Consider the following 19,377-nt stretch of genomic DNA (forward strand, 5'->3'; position numbering starts at 1 on the left):
TTATCTGATAAGATAAAAGCACGAAGCTTCCACAAGTTCAAGCAACAACCAAGCCACGTCATTCATATGCAATAAAGTTAAGCCACAGCGAACCGTGTCTGACCATGCTTAATCAAGCTTCCGCTCTGTAAATTAGGTTCTGACGGGTCGAACCCCAGCCAGTTTTTGAAGCGAAAAGCTTCACTATAGGCTCGTCAACACCGCGCTTCGCGTGGGCCACCCCTGGGCGCCGCCGCGGCGCGCCCTTCCTCCTTCTCGTGTTAGCACTCCCATAACTTACACGCTGTCATGCCTGGAAACCCCCCCCGATTCCAATTCTGCATGCCGCTAACTTTCTCCTACTAGCGTCCCTTGACAAGCCACGATGCTGCGCCGTACGGCAGCCGAGTTGTAAGGAGAAGCATCTGCAAGCAACACGCCTGGACTTGTCGCAAGAGGCCAGACAGCGAGGCGCCATTTCCTTCTCGCCCGGACGCCACCGCGCGCGGCAAGATTTGAAGCGGTTGGCCCGCGCGGTCGCTGGTTGGTCCTTTCGGACTGCCGTCGAGTGCTGCCTTTGGATTGGCCAGTTCGGAGGGGCCACCGTTCCTCAGGCTATAAAAGCCCCACCGCTGCAGCTTGGGAAGAGAGATGAGCCGAGAGGCGCCGACGATACGAGACGCGTCGGCGAGGCCCTCCCAACTCTGCAGATCCGCCGAACCTCCTACGTATCAATAATCCAGTTATCTCATTCTTGTATCCTTAAGTCTTAAAGGGACACTGAGGAGAAATTGAAATTGGCTTGTATCGACAGAATACCAGCTCCTGATTACAAAAACGCCACTCATACTGACAACAAAGCTCTTGTAACGTAGAAAAGAGCAAGAACCAAAATACAGGTATCGCCGCCACAGGCCAAACTCGCAAGTACAAGCGTCATGACGTCATATAACAAAACAGTGTTGCTGGAACCAATGGTTCTAGCAACGCTAGGACACGAGAAGCACAAATCACTGAGGCGCAGCCAATGCATGCGCAAATCTCCTTGACGTCGCCAGATGGCGCCACGTACCGGGCAGCTACGCGCTCGCCTGAAGCATCGGGACCAATCAGCGCCTGCTCGCCGGCGTTAGGCGGGCTCCCGGTATTCCGCTAGCGGTATCAAGGTACACGATATGCTAAAGGTGTCTATTTGCGAGAACTTCGTTGACGACTTCGAGAACGAGATCCATCGTAACGCTCGCAAAACGCCGGTGCAAACGTAAGCGAAGCGACTGTAGCGACGGCCGCAATAGCCGATAGATGCCTTCAACGTGCGGCCGGCGGTAGCTTTCTTTTCGGCTGCTGCTAGGCCGCACTGCTGGCAGCCAGAAATCACGGAGTCTGCATCACGTCATGTTTCACGTCACTTAGTCCTCTGTCGTCATAGCCGAATCCCAAGTTTGAATCACAGCGGCGGGAAAAACCTTTTCAACCTCGAATCCAAATTTCTTAGAAATAAATGCATTTTTCGCTGCCGGCCAAGTGGCAACAAAGCCATGACATGCCGAACTATCGGATTTTGCTATAAAAAATATATTAATAGTGCTCTCCTCAGTGTCCCTTTAAAATAAACCTGTTTTCTTTATTCGAAAAGAATCCGGCCACTTCTTGCTAACACTCGCCACCTGTTTACCCTTCGCCGCTGCTAGCGGTTCTTACCGCGTTATCACAAGGCGTTGCGATAACGCCCGAGCGGCGGCGGCGGACATAAAAGAGGCCGCGCGCCGCGGCGCGCGCTCCATCGTCACTTCTCCTCCTCGCCACCGGTTTACCCCTTGCCGCTGCTGCGCGGTCTCCGCCGCCGTCCCAAGAGAAGGTTCTTTCGCAAGGCGTTGCGAGAACGCACGCGTGAGCGGCGGTGGCGGCCGTAGAAGAGACGCAGACATTCGCCATGGAAGGAAGAAAAGAAGACCCAGAAGTGGTAGCAAGGGAGTTGGCTCAAAATCTACACCGCTATCGTGGTGCTCCCAGTGCAATTGTGCACGAACTGCGACAGCCATGACGTCAAACAAAGCATAACTGCAGCTTTTCGATTGTATATCCAGGCTTAACCAGAGCTAAGCCACTGCCAATTTTTTAATTGAAGGACCATGTGACTCTCTCTCTTTTTTTTCCTGCTGCGAATAAAGCTAAGAAAAGCATTGTGCTTGTGCAACTACTCGCATATTACAGCAAAAGGTACTAGAACAGCAAACGGCGCATGAACCTGACTGTCAGGCACGAGAGAAAGGGCGTACGAGCCAAAGGCGCCACGAGCCCAGTGCTCGCGGCGAAGAACACAAAGAGGCCATCAACCGCGGACCAAAGACGAGCTAAGAGAGCACGAGTTACAATCCAAAAATTTTTGCAAAAGCACGCAACTTCTACTTCCTTAAACGAAGAAACCGCGGAGTGGTCGTTCTTTGTTTCTGTTATGGCTTGGAGCAGCACTCGTTGCCCAGCGATTGACCAAACGATGCCTGCCGTTTGCCCCTGAGTTATCGCAGTGCGCTCCTCTGGAAAGTTACTGCATGATTACCAGACACTTTTACTGGTCGTTGAGACAGCACTTATGTGTTTAAAGACATCCAGGTAGCCAGAGTGGCCACCTCGTCACTGTAGCCACGGCACTGTATTCGCACCATCATCATTTTGTCTTGATAGCAGCAGTGACGTTTCGCATCTCACAGCTTCTCTCCTTGAACCAGACTGAGCATGGGGCGCACGTTTTGACCAAAGGAGCACATGTAGAACGAGGTGCACTCACTTCCACGAGGCGGTCGAAGATGCGTGCATACAACGCTTTGGCCCAGGCGTCGCGGATGTAGTTGGCCTGTTCAACGTTCTGCTGCACCTCGATGCTCTCGGAGCAGGCGCCCCACTTGGAGTCGAGCACACGGCTGGTCAACTTCTTGGCCAGTTGCGCCGCGTCCAGGCCCAGCAAGTACGCAGGAAATTCCAGGTCTGCACGCGAACAAGGGGAAGACAGGGTTAGCACCATGCGGAGATGCCAGGGGAATCGCAAAACACTAAGCACTGCAGAACTTTAACGAGGTGACCATGCGAGCCAGTTGGTGTGAATCGAACATAATGGTATCAGCGAACAGACGGGATCACCAGAGGAGTAGACGGGACAGCGCTGGTCCCATGTACTCCTTCTTGTGGCGATCCCGTCTGTTCGCTGGTACCAATATGTTCGACTGCAAAACTTAAGGGTCAGTGCTCTAGGCTGCTGCTAAGGCAAGGCTACGTAAATCTGAAGCGGGCAGAGAAAAATGAAGTTATTTCGGGATCGCACGCATATTTGTTTTTTTTTTTAAGCGAGACGTAACCTCAAAGGTTATTTTTAGAGAGATGCAGAAAACACGAGGGCTGTTGAAGAAAAACTCCTAAAGGGGACCATCGCAAGGTTATGGTGGCGATGGAACTGATGGGGAGGCATGGTATGCAGGAAGAGGGCAAAGAATGCATTGGGAAAAGCGCCACAGCAAGTATGCCACAAATAGGGCATCCAGTTCGATTAGAAAATGTAGTCTGAAGCTAGCATGCAGACAGCCAGGATGCAACTTCAACAATGAGCGGAGTGAAAATGAACCAATTCTGAGAGCACTGATCTCCTATGTAGCACCAGCGAGTTAAACTTACAAAGCAAAAAGTTTGCAATGAATGCCATTGAATGTCCTCTGCCCACACTACTCTATTGCTATTACGTGTTATTAACCAACCTATATGAAAAAAAAAAGAGACAGAAATGAAGAACATTCACGCAAATTTGGAGTTGCGTCTCAATTTGTGCATGAGCTCTCAGCGTTGTCGACAGTCCACGTAAGCACAAAACTAAAATACATCAAACGAGTTGCGCGAACAAAGCATCTATACTTCTACGCTGTCGGGTAGACCGGGGCCAGTAGCTAGCCTGTGTCTATTTTCTGGTAGCTGCCCAAGATATTTTAAGAGATGGGCTACGGTTAAGTTCTTTAGTACAGCGCTGTACGGTCGCAGATGCATCATAACTATGCCTATAACATTATTGCCACGGATGGGCTGGAAGCTCTCTTGTGCCAGTCTACTGAAACCCTTGCAGCGCCAAGCATGCGTTCACGTGGTCGCAACCGTCCTCACTGAACTACACGTACCCCATGAAATTGGGACCATGCTGTACTTAACTGGTGATAACTTTCACCGAATCTGCAAGAGTCGCAATCTGGAATGCGGAGAGAGAACAAGAAAGGAACTACAAGTGCCGTCGTTACTGCCTTGCCTCTGCCCTCGAGCCTTGCGTAAGCACCGAAGCCATTCAAAGAGCTTTAACGCCAGCATACAGCTTGCCTAAACACAAAATAGGCGGCACCAGTTGGATCGAGGCATTTCAGGCACGGGCAAACGGCACGAAGCCTAGAAATTTTACCACGCTTTATGACAGAATTTTTGTTTCCAGGCAGATGCAGAGGAAAGTGAACTTCTATGTACTCTGTTTCCAGTTTAGTTTGTGGGTTTTAACATTCCAAGGCGACTCAGGTTATGAGGGACACCGTAGCGAAGGGCTCCGGAAATTTCAACCACCTGGGGTTCTTTAACGTGCACTGACATCGCACAGTACACGGGCCTCTAGAATTTCGCCTCCATCGAAATTCGACCCGCGCGGCCGGGATCAAAGCCGCGCCTTTCGGGTCAGCAGCCGAGTGCCATAGCCACTGAGCCACCGCGTTGGCTTGCTTACCTAGGGCAAATTTCTCGCGTAATTTGGGAGATATACAACACAAATAAATCCTTTTCGCTTTGCCCCGAGGAGACGAAATCTCAGCGACATAGCTGCCCGCAAATTTCCCGGTACAGCTATGCACATACGGCTTTGCCGGCGTTCCCTCTCAGGGCGGCGAGATTCCATCGGAGCTCAAGTGGCTGATACTTTAAATGCATAAAATTAGTCGCGTTTTCGGTCCATGCTGATTTACATTGTCATGTGCTAGCCAACTTGGTCAGAACACTCGAAGTACGCAACAGAATGCACCCCAAAGAAGAATACACTAAAAGGAAAGAAAGAAAGGAAGAAATAAAAAAGGAAAGAAAGAAAATAAAATTAAGTAGTGTGCAATATCCAACGCCTTTTTTACAGTGTTTTCTGTTTATCCTAAATACAAAAGAATTAATATTAACCATTATGCCGAGTAGAAAAATGGCAAAGAGCGCACCTCGTCAGAAACGCCTGTCAGCTGGCAACTACTGCACTCTCCAGCGCACCAAGCAGTGTTTTGCCTTAAGGAAAAAGAGCCTGGTTAAAAGCACGTACGCACTGCGCGTTGCGCAAGCCGCAGAACGTTCTACACCTAGCCTCCCCGTAAAATGCCGAGTGGAATGGCGAAATGTCTCGGCCCTGGCACGTCCGCGCAAATTGTGGCAGGTTTCCCTGCTGAAACCTGTACAGTGCCGGGGGCCGCGCGAGGCTGCTTATAGAAACACACTCGCCCCAGACTCAAACTCGACCGCCAACTTTTTGCCCCGAGGGTGAATTGGCTCTCCCGCGGGCGCTGAGTGCACCGCGGTGCAGCCTGCTTCTTGGCAGCAAGGTTAGCTTCTCCACACGGTGAGAAAACCGCTCGACGCTCTTTACCTGGGGTAAGGTCTGCGCTCAAGCGCTACAGAGGCTATGCATATTGAAGGAACCTAGGCGCCTGACCCAGAAGCAGTTACCACGGCACCTTAGAGCGGGTGTGACGAAATTACCATTACAGAATCGCCAGCCAGCTAAGGCTGAAAAACTTTTCAGTTTGCATTATGCAATGAAACAGCCACGTGCCTTAACGCGCCCTATGCAATATCTTTCTGGCGTTTTTTTTTTGCACGCAGCCTTTTTCCTTACACAAGTGATACATCCATAGGCACGTAAACGCTGACACATCACACGTCATGAGCTGCATTGCAAGTGCGAGGAGGCGAAGAAGAATTTATTCGACGGTTTCGTAATGGCTTTGAGGTTGGTGTCAGATTATATCATCCCAGAATCCGCCGAAAGTACAAAAAGCTACTGAATTACACTTTTTTTTATACAAAGCTACGCCATTTTGACCTTGAAAATGACGCACCTGCGCTATCGTTCAGGCGCCATTTTCCTACTGCGAAGCTAGATGTGTGTGTGTGTGTGTGTGTGTGTGTGTGTGTGTGTGTGTGTGTGTGTGTGTGTGTGTGTGTGTGTGTGTGTGTGTGTGTGTGTGTGTGTGTGTGTGTGTGTGTGTGTGTGTGTGTGTGTGTGTGTGTGTGTGTGTGTGTGTGTGTGTGTGTGTGTGTGTGTGTGTGTGTGTGTGTGTGTGTGTGTGTGTGTGTGTGTGTGTGTGTGTGTGTGTGTGTGTGTGTGTGTGTGTGTGTGTGTGTGTGTGTGTGTGTGTGTGTGTGTGTGTGTGTGTGTGTGTGTGTGTGTGTGTGTGTGTGTGTGTGTGTGTGTGTGTGTGTGTGTGTGTGTGTGTGTGTGTGTGTGTGTGTGTGTGTGTGTGTGTGTGTGTGTGTGTGTGTGTGTGTGTGTGTGTGTGTGTGTGTGTGTGTGTGTGTGTGTGTGTGTGTGTGTGTGTGTGTGTGTGTGTGTGTGTGTGTGTGTGTGTGTGTGTGTGTGTGTGTGTGTGTGTGTGTGTGTGTGTGTGTGTGTGTGTGTGTGTGTGTGTGTGTGTGTGTGTGTGTGTGTGTGTGTGTGTGTGTGTGTGTGTGTGTGTGTGTGTGTGTGTGTGTGTGTGTGTGTGTGTGTGTGTGTGTGTGTGTGTGTGTGTGTGTGTGTGTGTGTGTGTGTGTGTGTGTGTGTGTGTGTGTGTGTGTGTGTGTGTGTGTGTGTGTGTGTGTGTGTGTGTGTGTGTGTGTGTGTGTGTGTGTGATCAGCAATCGATGCCATAAATATTTCTAGCGACACATTCACTGAGCAGGTAACACCTGTAAATAAATAAGTTGCAGCTCTGCAGAACGAACTGCTGGTCAAAGGACTGCGCAACTCAATAGCAGTACGACGAAAATCGTTTACGTCGTTCAGCATCAATTTATACTTGGTTTTACTTTGGTTTATATTGGGTTTACTCGTTGAGCAAAACCAATACAAAATAATTTTCCAGAAGATATATTGCAGTACTTTGGTTCATCTTTTATTTGTGCTTGTTTTTTTTTTAATGAACAACTTTGCCACGCCCTAGTCCATCACAAAATTTATATCCAGGGTCCGTAGCTCCACGGAAAACGAGCAAGGGCTTTATGGCGAATGACTGCGCTCGCAGTTCGCATCAGATTCCACTCTATTTGTTGTACATAAATGTGTCGCTCAGGTATATGCGATTGCATGGGAGCATCTTTGTCGTCCACCGTAATGGCGAACGAAATACTTCTTTTTTGATATTCAACTTTCGTCCTCTAATGGGTTATTTATTTCCCGTCATCGTAAATAGTAAAAGAGGTAGCTCTTTTTTTTGTAATAAGAGAGTAATTACTCATTTGCCCAGAAAAAAAAAGGGGGGGGCCTTGTCTTAAAACTGTTTTTCCCAACTCAACAAAATAACGAACTGCCCGCGATCCACCAAACCCAAAACGTCAGGCGACACAATGCCAACCGATGTCGGCAGTCTTTTCAACGAAGCCGTTCTCTGCAGATACGATAGGGAATATATACCTTTCAGGCCATTTATCGACGCGCGCCACAAAAATCCCGTTTTTCACTTCCATTTTTCTCCTCCCATTCCGGCGCGCACACACACACGTCGCGGAGGCAAAGCCATTTACACGCGCAGTGATTGGCGACGTCGACTTTCATTCTTTCCCCGAGCACATCAATATATTCTGCTGCCAACGGCCGGCGATCTCCCCTTCTTTCCCTCTTTGCAGCCAGTTGGTGTCGACACTGGTTCGCAGCGCATAAATCACTGAATGGCACTGTCCGGGACAACGCCTTCGCCCCGAGCGTGCACCCGACTGCCAGAGGAAGAAAGGGCCATTAATTACCCCCCCCCCCCCCTCTCCTCCTCAGCACTGCTCCGACGCCAGTGCGAACGCGTTAGCTAGATCGACTGTCTGTCCGCAGCTCCGCTGCCTGACTGTTTCTCGAGTGCGCCCATGTCACTCCTTTCCGGAAGCACAGTGTGCGACGTATAGTGAACTGCACGGGACATACGGGTCTTTGCTGGTGCATGTTGTAATTGCGAGCAGTCAGTGAAACTTCTTCTGGAGGAAGACATTCCAGACAACGCCAAACGTCCGTAAAGATAACAGGAAAATGTACGGAAGTCCCACCTCCAGAACCAGACGTGCTGTAGACGTTGTATTGATGTCCGGGATAGGACTATCCCAAAGATGTCGCAAAATGGACATGATACGGATTATTATACTTCCACTTATTAGCTCGGAAAGTGCGCAATGGTCAAAAGGGATGCAGTGTCGATGCCTCAACAGCTCCTATGGAAGCAACAGCTCTTATGGAAGCTGTTGTTGCTAAGGGTGTTCCGTAAGTTTACCGCAAGCATGACTTCAATGAACTCGACGATAGCTTCTCGAGTCAGTAGTTGTGTGGGCGAGAAGAAAGCGTTCATAAACACGACCAAAGATGGTATGTTCTCGATGGCATATCTGCTATGTCCATATATGTGCTCTAGGAGTGCCTCGGAATGAGCGAACTTATTGCAGAAGAAAGAGGGGGGGGGGGGGGGGGGCAAAGCTTTCGCTATCTCCTATTCGCCCCTTGGGAAGGATATCCAATGAGGCATTTTCGGTATCATTTAATTTATTGAAACATTTATGTTTGCTATGAATAAAATTGCCTGGTGCCTCACGATTTTGGAGTTTGGCTCTCGACCACGAAACCATCCTAAAAAAAGTCCGAACGCCGGGGACTGCGTTGAATCCTGCTCACGTGTACTCCATAGTATTGGCACCAACCGTGGCGATTTCAGGATGCACACTGCGTACCTCAGTTCGCATTTATCAAGAAATGGTCACAGCCAGAAATCCTGTCGAAAGGAGACGCAGACAGTGGTAGTAAAAAAGGACGGTAAACTCGCACAGCGTAAAGAATTCTCTGTAGGAGTAATAGTTGCGCCGACGCAGTTAGTCCACGAAGGACTAACTGGCATGAAACCTTTATTCCTTTCTAGCTTGCAGTAAATGCGGCAATTAGCAGGCAAAGTGCGACGGAAACGTCACCCCTAGAAAACAACGCCACATGCAAGCTAGAAAATAATTAAGCCAGGGCAAAAAAAAAAAAAAACAGAAGTGCAGCGCGAGCACTTATCAAGCACATCCAGAACGCTAAATCGCTAAATCCACTTTACGCTATTCGAAGCTGCGTCGCGCCCACATCTAATGTTTCCCGTTTCCGTTTCTTTTCCATATTTCGCAACGATCTCTCCTCAGCCAAGAGCCTCTTTGTCCCTCCCATTCCCCCCTGACGAGTGCGCGGCACGCTGACGCTGAAGAAGCGCGAAGCCTAATTTCTCCGTCTCTTCCGCTAAAGAGCTTTACCAGTTTTTTCTCTCGTCTTCGTACAAGCCATTTTTTTTTTGTCTTCGGACGCATCGTAGTATACAGAAGTGTCAAGAACCGAGAAACAATATGAAATAACACTTTCAAACAAAAAATTTAACAAAGCGCACGAGTGGATTACCCATTCTATTTACAATCGTGCTCGACTGTCGAGCCATCGCTTCTTGCGACCTAGGCGAACAGAAGGGCTGACAGCGCTCCTTAAAAGCAGCCGGCTTAGAGGCACCCCTCGAGGCGTGGCTCCCTTCCCCTCGACAGACCCTCGAGAGTGGGAAGCCGTGTCAGCGGAGACCGCGCTCACTTCCGTTTAGAACCATCTTGCTTCTCCTCACAGTGTTTGTTCTTTTTTCCTTACGCTCGCGCTTAATCCTTTGTAAAGCAAAGGGAAGTGGAAAACAAAAGGCTGTAAGGACCAACTTCTGCCTCTGAAGAGTCTTCTTAGAGGTTCGCGGTGGTAATCTACACAAAGTAAGGAGGAGCTGTGATAAAACTGCGGCGGCAGTCTCCTGGCATGCGAGTTCGACGCCGCTAAACCCTTTCGCAGGTCTTAAACTCTTGAGATGTGCATGACGTAACGTGAATTTCAGTAGGACTGGCAAATATACCAACTTTTATTGCTTCTTTGATTTCTTACATGCTTTAACTGTAATATCGACCTCTCCCAGAGCTGAAATAAGCAACGCACTTAATAAACAGCGGACGACGTGTACAGTACGGTCCACTGTTAAAGGGAACGTGCGATCGCGTGGCTCCCGCGCCCAGAACGTGCGAGAATTGGCGGCACCAGATGCATGCACAGTAAACATGGCGGCTGATCTTTTCGCGCATATGCCTGATGCCGCAGATTCTCTCGGCATCTAGGCAACATGGCTTCACGAAGCGCGGAAGCCACGCGATCGTATGTTCCCTTTAACAATGGACCGTACTGTTCAGCCTTGTTCAGAACTATTCTGGCCGGAGCGATTATTGCTGAGCAGTGTACACTCTAAACACGAATACGCCTATAGGGGAGTAAAAAGGGAGTAAACTATCTTAACTATCTTATAGCGCACTCCCTTTAAAGGGAGTGCTCCAGACGACAGATTACTCCCTTCTAACCCCTTTCTGTTTAGAGTGTAGAAGGCATTACCACTGAAATTTCAAAGCTTGGGAGCGGAGAGTTCCAGGGACTGGAGCTTCGTAGGTGCCCTAAGAGCTCCACTGCACGGTTCAGCAACCAAACCATCAGGCCTCGGTAGTTTCGACTAACGCTGCATACGATTACACGGTAAACTTCCTTTCTGCGTCACCTGAAGCCAGTCTCAATATCAACATTAACATCTGCGTAGGTGCAGTATGGAAGTAACGCTGCACGATCGGAACATTCATGCGCTAATGACACGAATAATTTCGCGAAATTACTCTGATAAAACTGTCGACATTCACTTGAGATTATATAAGGAACGTGCTTCTTCGCTATTACGAGCCTTCGTACGTTAAATACTGGGCTGATACGATGCTGAATAATGGCGAACGGTATATGGTTTCCGCAAAAATATATCGCGCGCGTTTATTATTGAAACAGGTGGTCTGCACTCCATTTAAGTGATCAGTTATGACTATTGGACAATGTTATTTGAAGGGATACAAGTCCAGAGAAACCAATATACAGAATGCCTACCGACGCTCCAAAACCAAAGAGCAGGAGTACGTTTTCGTTACGCGGCATGCATCTATTTCTGATTGCTAGCGTACTTCCCAGACTACTGCGCCCGCGCAATACTGATGCCTATACTGTTCTCAACAAGGAGTTCTCGTGCCATGTGCTCTAAGATGTCTTTCCTTTAAAGAAAACAAAAAGAAATATCAGTTTGCAACCAGTTTCCCCGCATTCAATAGAGGCGTGCAAATTAAGCACGACCTCTTCTGATTTTTGATTCACCATGCATTTAGTGTCACATCTGCGTTTTCTGCCTCGCTACGTGTTGCAACGAAAATATAAAAGGAATTATAAGGCGCGTTCCAGTACGCCATCATCCGCTCTCATATACCAGGTGTTTTAAAGAAAACTAAGTAATTTAAAAATAGACCTTTTGGGTTAAATATGTGGCTTTTACGACATAGTATTAGCAGTGTTACCGGACACTGGAAGCCGGTGAATTGTCCTAAGTAGTAAGCTGGTTAACTAACTTTCTGATAATAAACTTTCTAACTACAACAGCTAGGCAACTGGTTGCAGTTAGAAAGCCGGTCGTTAGTAATAGCCATATCAGTTTTTAGAATTTCGAAAACACGATTATCCTCGGCACTGTGCTCCATAAAATTTGGCTACACCGTGCCAAAATATTTGCGCTTTCGATAAGCATGCAGGCAAAGCAACCTTTCCAGTGCGTATAACAAGCAAAAAAAGCCATATTTTGTCGGGCCACAGTGCCAAGGGTAATCGCGTTTTCTAAATTATAAAAACTAATATGGATATTGCTAACGACCGGCCACAAATCTCTAACTGCAACTAGGCGTCTAACTCCAATAATTAGAAAAGTTAATTAGTAAAAATTAATTAACCAGCTTACTACTTAAAACGATTCAGCGGTTTTCTGGTGTCCGCCAACATTGGTAATACTATTCTGAGAAAGCCGTAATTTTACCTCCAAAAACCTATTTTTGAGAATTACTTAATGTCTTCCCTGAAACACCTGGTGCATGAAACGAACAAAAATGAAAACACAGCTTAATAGCTGTGGTTCACCCAGACAGCCTATTCAAACCACGAATGCGAGAAGCCGCGTTGCTTTTTTAATACGATTGCATTTATATAGGTTGTCGTCTTGCAAAAATCACCTGGCTTCTTAAAGAAATTCCCTGATTGGCCGAGAGGTTACAAGAAGCGCTAAATTTGAAAATATGATGACTAGAATGTTCGAGAACCTTCCATTGGATTATCATATGTGGTTATCCTAAACCGACACACTCTTCTAACTTAACGTGCCCAGCAAATCTCCTTTTCTACTCTCTAATACAAACTAATCCACAGTAATCTGTCAAAATAATCTCAACTAATCCACCTTAATCCACTGACTAACAGCCAGTAATCCACCCTAATACATTTTCTGGGGTGGGCCTACTTCTAAAACATGTTGGGTTCTTTTTTGGGGGTGGGCCAACTTCTAAATGCTGTCGCATTTTCTTCTTTAAGAGTACAGTTAAGAAGGCCGGAGATAAGTTTTTTTTTGTTTCCAGCGCATACATACACAAGTGCATCATGCGACCACACAAGAACAAAGCCTCCCTACCAGCGCTCATTGTTTTTGGATATCCTGCACCCCTAAGAACGAATTCAGAGATGTGTCCTTTCAAGATGCGCCTCTTTCGCAATGACCATTCGCATATTCGCTTCCCCTGGCAGCGCGCGGTCATGCGAATCGCAGCGCACGTCGTCTCGCATGCTCTCGACATACGTCCGGTTCTCGCGAGGGACGACGGGCCCGAACTACACGCGCCGTCCAGCCCGGTACAGTGTTATAATTATCGTGCTCCCAGTCTGTCTGCACAGCACATCGACCGAGCGTCCCTATCGCATTTTTCTTACGTCGCTCGGAGGACGCCATTTCGCTCTGTCTTTAACCTTACTTCTCCTGACGCAATCTTTTCCTTGACATCTGTTGCGGACAGCGTGTCGCAGAGCGTCCTCCTCATAATCTTTGTAGTCGCCCAAAATGGCGGAGACAAGGCGGCAGCCGCGTTGTCTTGCCGCACGACGAAACAACGGGCAAGCTGAAAGGAGAAAAAAAAAACGCACAAAAAGTAGGCTCCCCCCCGCCCCAACCTTTCCTTTTATCGCATCGCCATCTCGCGTCCACGGCTTCCCGACATCAGCGCACTCTCACGGAAGACAGGCAGTAGCACAACAGCAGACCGCTGATTGTGAAGTGGCCGGACGCAGGTCGATGTCTTCCTTTCCTTCAGAAGATGCTGCGCCCTGCTTGATGGCTGGCGCCACGGTCTCGTCTTCCCTCCTTGTCCCTAACCCTTCCCCCCTCCCTAGCTTCCCATCTCTCTCTTCCCCTTTCATGATTTCTTCCCCCCTCCTGTGCTTAATTTTCTTTCTTGGTCTGTTCCCTTTCTTTTTGCTTCCCGTTCCCATTTTGTTCCCTGGTTGCTTCCCCTTATGTGCCCCCCTCCCTCATCCACACACACACACAAACACATACACTCTGCCCACGCTTTGCCTTTCCGCCTTCCAATATCCCCATGTAGACGCGCCGGGAAACGGGAGTTAAGCCTCGTCGGACACGAACGCCTTTTCTCCCCACGCTTGGACGGCGGTGACGGTGCAGAGGTGAGGACGCCGACCAGAATAAGGCAGGTTGCGGAACAGAGAGAGAAGAAGAAAGAAGGAAAAGAGAAAGGACTTTAGCGGACGCTTGTATTCTCGCGCCCGGTGTGATGAAACGTTCCTCGCTGTCCGCTCTGCCTGGCTCGGCGATGCTGGGGCGCGCAACAGCTGTGGCCATGCGGTGGCATGGCTCGGCGGACGCGACGGACGCTGCATATACGGCGCAGCGAACAGAAGGAGGAATCGGCAAAGCTCGGGATATTTATACGGAGATGTTTTGCGCAAGGCCGACTACTTTGATTCTGCTTACAGACTGACTGCCGACATCGGTCATCTCTTAACAGGGCAAGCTGGTGGCCAGAGCTCCTGCCTTTCTTTCTTTCTTTCTTTCTTTCTTTCTTTCTTTCTTTCTTTCTTTCTTTCTTTCTTTCTTTCTTTCTTTCTTTCTTTCTTTCTTTCTTTCTTTCTTTCTTTCTTTCTTTCTTTCTTTCTTTCTTTCTTTTTTTTTTGATGAAGCGTGCGGCTTTCATTTCTTTTGGTGAACGTAGCGTTCCAACTTTCACGATGTCTACATAACCGACAAAGGATGATAACCAAAGGCAAGAAACGCCATTCTGAAAAGAAAATGCTAGAGATATATGGATTTGCTCGGGCTAAGACTTGTGAAGTGGCGATTCTGAACTGGATAAAAGCACGATTGCTTTACGGCAGAAGACAAAACTCACTGTTAAACTATAACCATTGAAGGACTATGCTTTAACGTTAAAAATCAGTCTGTTCATAATGTGAAACAAAATGGCACCTGTTTGCCAGGCAAAGCGCTGCCAATGCTTTTATTGCGCACATAGTGAGCACTGCCGACCAGGTGAGAGTAACAGTCTAACAACTTTTCCTTAGAATAGTTTTCCTTGTTCTGATCGACGAACACGAAGTGGGAGAGGTAATAAGGAACCTAAACAATAGCAGCTCTATCGATATTGATGGAATGCAAATATAGCCCTTGAAACGTTCTTCCTTGCTCCATGTATGTCCCACGTATTTAATGTGTCTTACGCAAGCAGTATTCCCACACCAAATGCACGTCGCTCGTGTGAAGGTACTCTGTGCCCTACATATAACCCTTTCTCTCACAGGCATTTAAAAAAATACGTCTGAGGATATTTCCTAAATCTGAACAGAAACATAACATCATAGCTGATTTCCAGTATGGCTTCCGTAAAGGGTTCAGTGCTGAGTCAGCGCTTCTTGCACAAAAGGCTTGGTTTATGGAGGGTTTAACTTCCCAAAGTGACTCAGGCTATGAGGGACGCAGTAGCAAAGGGCTCCGGAAATTTCGACCCCCTAACTGACATCGCACAGTACACGGGCCTCTAGAATTTCGCCTCCACCGAAATGTAAACGCCGCGGCCGGGATCGAACCCGTGTCTTTCGCGTCAGTAGCCGAGCGCCATAACCACAGCGCGAAAAGACAAGGACCACAGGAAGATACACGTTGTGCTTTTATCCTGTCAGTATTCACCGTTATCATTATTATCATTGTCGGCACGCAAAAGAACCGACTCTGGCCTTCTCACATACTTTCACAATTACACTATGCCCGGAGCACAAATTGAGCCCTTATCAGTTGTGAAGCTGCAAAAACTAATTCAAGTTTAGCAAGGTTATCTGGTCCGAACGAAGTCGAAATTCTCGGCATCCTTCGTGCGCTTGTAAAAGGAAATATTCGTTTACGCGACTCCGTACTCCTTTGAAGATGGGCGTATAACTAAACAGAACCAAAAGAAGCCCCAAGTCTTTCAACAACGGGGTAAAAAAAAGAAAAGAAGCCCCGCCGCATTCCACTGCAGCCTAAGAACATCGACCACACAAGAAAATCTAGCACTGCAAACCGGGTCTTATACGGCCACTTAGTTCACATTAGTGTGGCGTACCTCTAAGCTTACGAAGCTACACAAAAGACACGAGTACGACGAGTGGCTGTCGCAACGCAGCGATTTCAGGCATGTGTCGTCGTTCCGTCTTCTGTAGTATCTTGTTCGCACTTGGCTGTGCGCGCGCTGTAACGAATGAGTTCAACATACATCAGGACTGCAGAGCCTTAACGCGATGAAGAACGGGCAAAGTGCACGCTCAAGCGGCGAGCCGCCCTAACCTGAGTTATTAGCAACTTCACAGACATTTATATGGAGCTTCGGAAGGAGCGCATGAGAATTAAGAGCGACTGCGCGAGTCATTCGTTAGAGTCGCGCTAAAGGATGCCGCCGTGCTCTGCTAAAGCGAGAGCGACGCGTGGAACTCGCAAAGGAATGAGTAAGAAAAAGAACAAAAAAAAAAACAAAGCTGAGTATAATGTCTCGCGAAAAGGCCCCATTTGCTAGATAGAGGGAGAAACGGAGCGGTCAGAGCGAGACATCGATCACGAAGGCGTCTGTTCCCGACGGCGCGCGCATATACGCTATACGCGCTACACATGGAGTTCCCTGTTGAGGCGCGAGACGTCAACCTTCCCAGGCCGCCGGGGAGCGCGCGCAGCTGTCGCGGAGAACAAGGAGACGCATTAACAAGTTTCGGGGAGGCCATTTTGCACCGGCTAAAAACGCCCCTTGCTAACGAGGGAGCGCATCAGCGACTCCCGAAGCACAGCGAAGTATGCAGTTGCAGAGGCGAACTACAGGCACGCGAGCAAGACTCATTTGTCTTGGGTGTGTCCGAACACGCGTGAGGTCACTCATGTCGTGAGATCTAGTCTATTTTTTAGCTTCCTCTTTACACATCTTCTTGGGGGCTATGCATATATCGCGACACATAGCATATAGTACGCGATCCACACTCTAAAAACGAATATAGGCCTATATGCGAGTTCGGAGAGTACACCCGAGAGGCAACGCTTTTCTTACGGCTGCGTCACACGCGCAGCACGGTTGCCGGCCATGATGGCGCTTGTTGTTACTCTTACGATGGTCCCTGGTGAATCATAAGGTCATCAATGTGACTGCCAGCAACGGTTGCCTCATAGCAAGAGGCACAAAGTATGAAAAAGCATGCGAGATAACCGGTTTGTATACGTAAAAACTGATAGGTCTATGAAAGCTAACACAGACGTATATAGATAGACACGGCTCTCCTCAAACCACGCGAAGTGAAGCTGCCGTCGTAGTGAATGATGACAACTGCTCTGCCACTCCGTCTCCCAAGCATGCGTACGCATCCACCGAAAATGAGCCATTCTGCTGCCCCGCAGTGCCCTGTTGCATACTTGCAGCTGTAAGCACCCCATCACCGTCAGCCTAACTACGCCCACTGCAAGGTAACGGCCTTTCCCAAATCCCTACAATTAACCCAGTCATGTGACAGTTGCGGCCACCTAATCCCCGAAAACTTCCATCCACCAAACTGACTTCCTAATGCCCCCCCCCCCCCCCCCCCTCTTTACGTATGCCTTTTCTTGGAATCCAGTATAAATTACTCATAATGAACACCCGTTGTGTTGGCTTCGCATGGCATGAGCTGCTGTACATGCCCCTTAATTCTTCTTAATTTCGACTAGGATATATTTTACTCGCGTCTGTTCCCTGACCCACCCTGCTTCCGTCCTGTCTTTTACTCTTATAGCTATCATTTCTCTTTCCACAGCTCCCTCCGCTATGGAGGGTTGGTTATAATCTGAAAATTTATCTCTCAAGTGATTGATGGTTTGAATATGACCAATTGTCGAGTAGCTTTTACGAACGCTGGCCTGGTCCTTTGGTTGGCTGAAGTCTAAGCCTAGTGTATAGTATGAGGTAGTTAATTTAGTAGTTTACCATGTGTTAAGTTTCTTAACACGTGATAAACATTAGAAAAAAAGGAGGGGGTAGGGGCAGGGAAAAAGGGAAAATCAACACAATACTAAGTGTCAGTTCGTGAAAAGTGTTTGTTGATTGTATCGTGCTTTATTTTTGGTTTCATAACTGAGCTTCAGTGTGCGATTTTCCTAGATAAGGTGGTTCGCTATCTTTTCCTATCACCGTACAGGTATGAAATCTTTTAATGTACCTCCTGCTTGATAACGATTATAACTTGCTATATGAAACTCCTAATAGTGTTTGTTGTCATGTATTAATACTGTATACAAAATATCTTGGCGATAACATTGTCCCAGTATTACATTTTTAAAGATGCGCATCTTATATATTGTGCATGCTAGTGTTTGAACGTGTCAGAATAGTGTGTTTTATTTTTATCGTATTGCCTTTAACCAACGCATTTTCACTGCTGTACCTTGCTATTGTCACGTTGCTGTTGTCACCTTGCTATTGTCGTGTACCTTGCTATTATCACGGCAATATGACACGTTGTAGTGACGGCAGTCCAGCGGTCAGTAGGACACCAACAACACTTGGAAACGAAGCTCTTTATTTGGGCTGACTTGCGCCCACAAAAGAACTGAATCACTCGGCGGCGGCGTAAGCAACAAACGTGCTCGTCAGTCGTCGAACTACGAATGCCCGCCGCTCGCGGCATCGCTCAATTTAAAGCCTGCAAGGAAACTTCGAGATAACAGGTCAAGATCATCTACAGTAATCTAGAAAAACGTAGATGCAGCTCTTCATGGCTGTGATCAATCGAGATTAGTCCGGTCGCTTCTCGCGTCACAAACAAAAATGATAACAGCCCTTTCCTGCGGCCTTGAGCGCGAATGAACGGACACTACAATGATACGTGGCACTATGGTCTCTCGGGCCTAGTCAGGCAGCCTGGAGCAGCTTTTTGCCCAAGAGTTCTAACCATACACGGTGAAATAAAATTGAATTCAATTCAGTTGACACTACAGCGACAACCGTGCCGTGGCACTGCTGCATGCTAGTCCAGGGATTGTGTTCGATTTGAAAAGGTCACAACCGAGGAGAAGAAGTGCGCTCTTTCGAGGTGCCATATACAGCAACACCCCCACCGTCAACGGGCGGCATTCAGCTTATCGCTCGTTTCCACGCACCTTCGGAAGTGAGGCTGTATACCGTACGCGTTCTCTGGATAGCACAGCGCCCCGATGTCAACGGGAAGTCAGGCGACGGGAAATATTGTGCGTTCGACAGAAATGTATGGTACCGAGTCCCCTTTCAAACGCCTTGGAAGCTGGGGAAAAGAAAAAAATGGCGCGATAAATATAGGCCACCGTTCTGAAATATGCGCTGGCCAGCACTGTTCGATGCCGTACATGCCGCTCACGCACAGAGTTTTGTACTGAGTGAAGCCTGCTATCAGCCTTGAAAAGTATGTTTATAACTGTAAGCGGTTACGATAATCAAAACGTTATTGCCTACGCTCGACTCTGTGTCACTGCAAATGACGTAGCAGGCATAGCCGATTCTCGCGCAGTGAGCGCGCATCGTACATCGATGGAAACAGCACTATCAGTAATCGCAGTCGCAAACAGTAATCTTACATTGATGGAAACAGCACTAGAAGCGGTTTTTCGAGGAGATCCAAAGCTTTCTCATTGACTCTTTCTTCCTTAAGTCAATAATTAAAAAGTTAGCGAATTAAGCTTAATTAATTAATTTTGAAGCACGAAAAAAATACTG

General features: G+C 48.0%; 1 protein-coding gene across 1 annotated transcript in view; it reads right to left on the minus strand.

Moving 5' to 3' along the window:
• LOC149342959 (unconventional myosin-Ie-like) overlaps positions 1-19,377 on the minus strand; it is a 283,527-nt gene that overhangs the window by 32,679 nt on the left and 231,471 nt on the right. The window contains exon 11 of the mRNA XM_089545520.1: positions 2,768-2,964. Coding sequence (XP_089401646.1) covers positions 2,768-2,964 — 197 coding nt within the window. The remainder of the gene's footprint in view (positions 1-2,767; positions 2,965-19,377) is intronic.

This window comes from Amblyomma mixtum, chromosome 5 (assembly GCF_055824585.1).
Source record: "Amblyomma mixtum isolate Tamu chromosome 5, ASM5582458v1, whole genome shotgun sequence".
In the NCBI taxonomy this organism is placed as follows: domain Eukaryota; kingdom Metazoa; phylum Arthropoda; class Arachnida; order Ixodida; family Ixodidae; genus Amblyomma; species Amblyomma mixtum.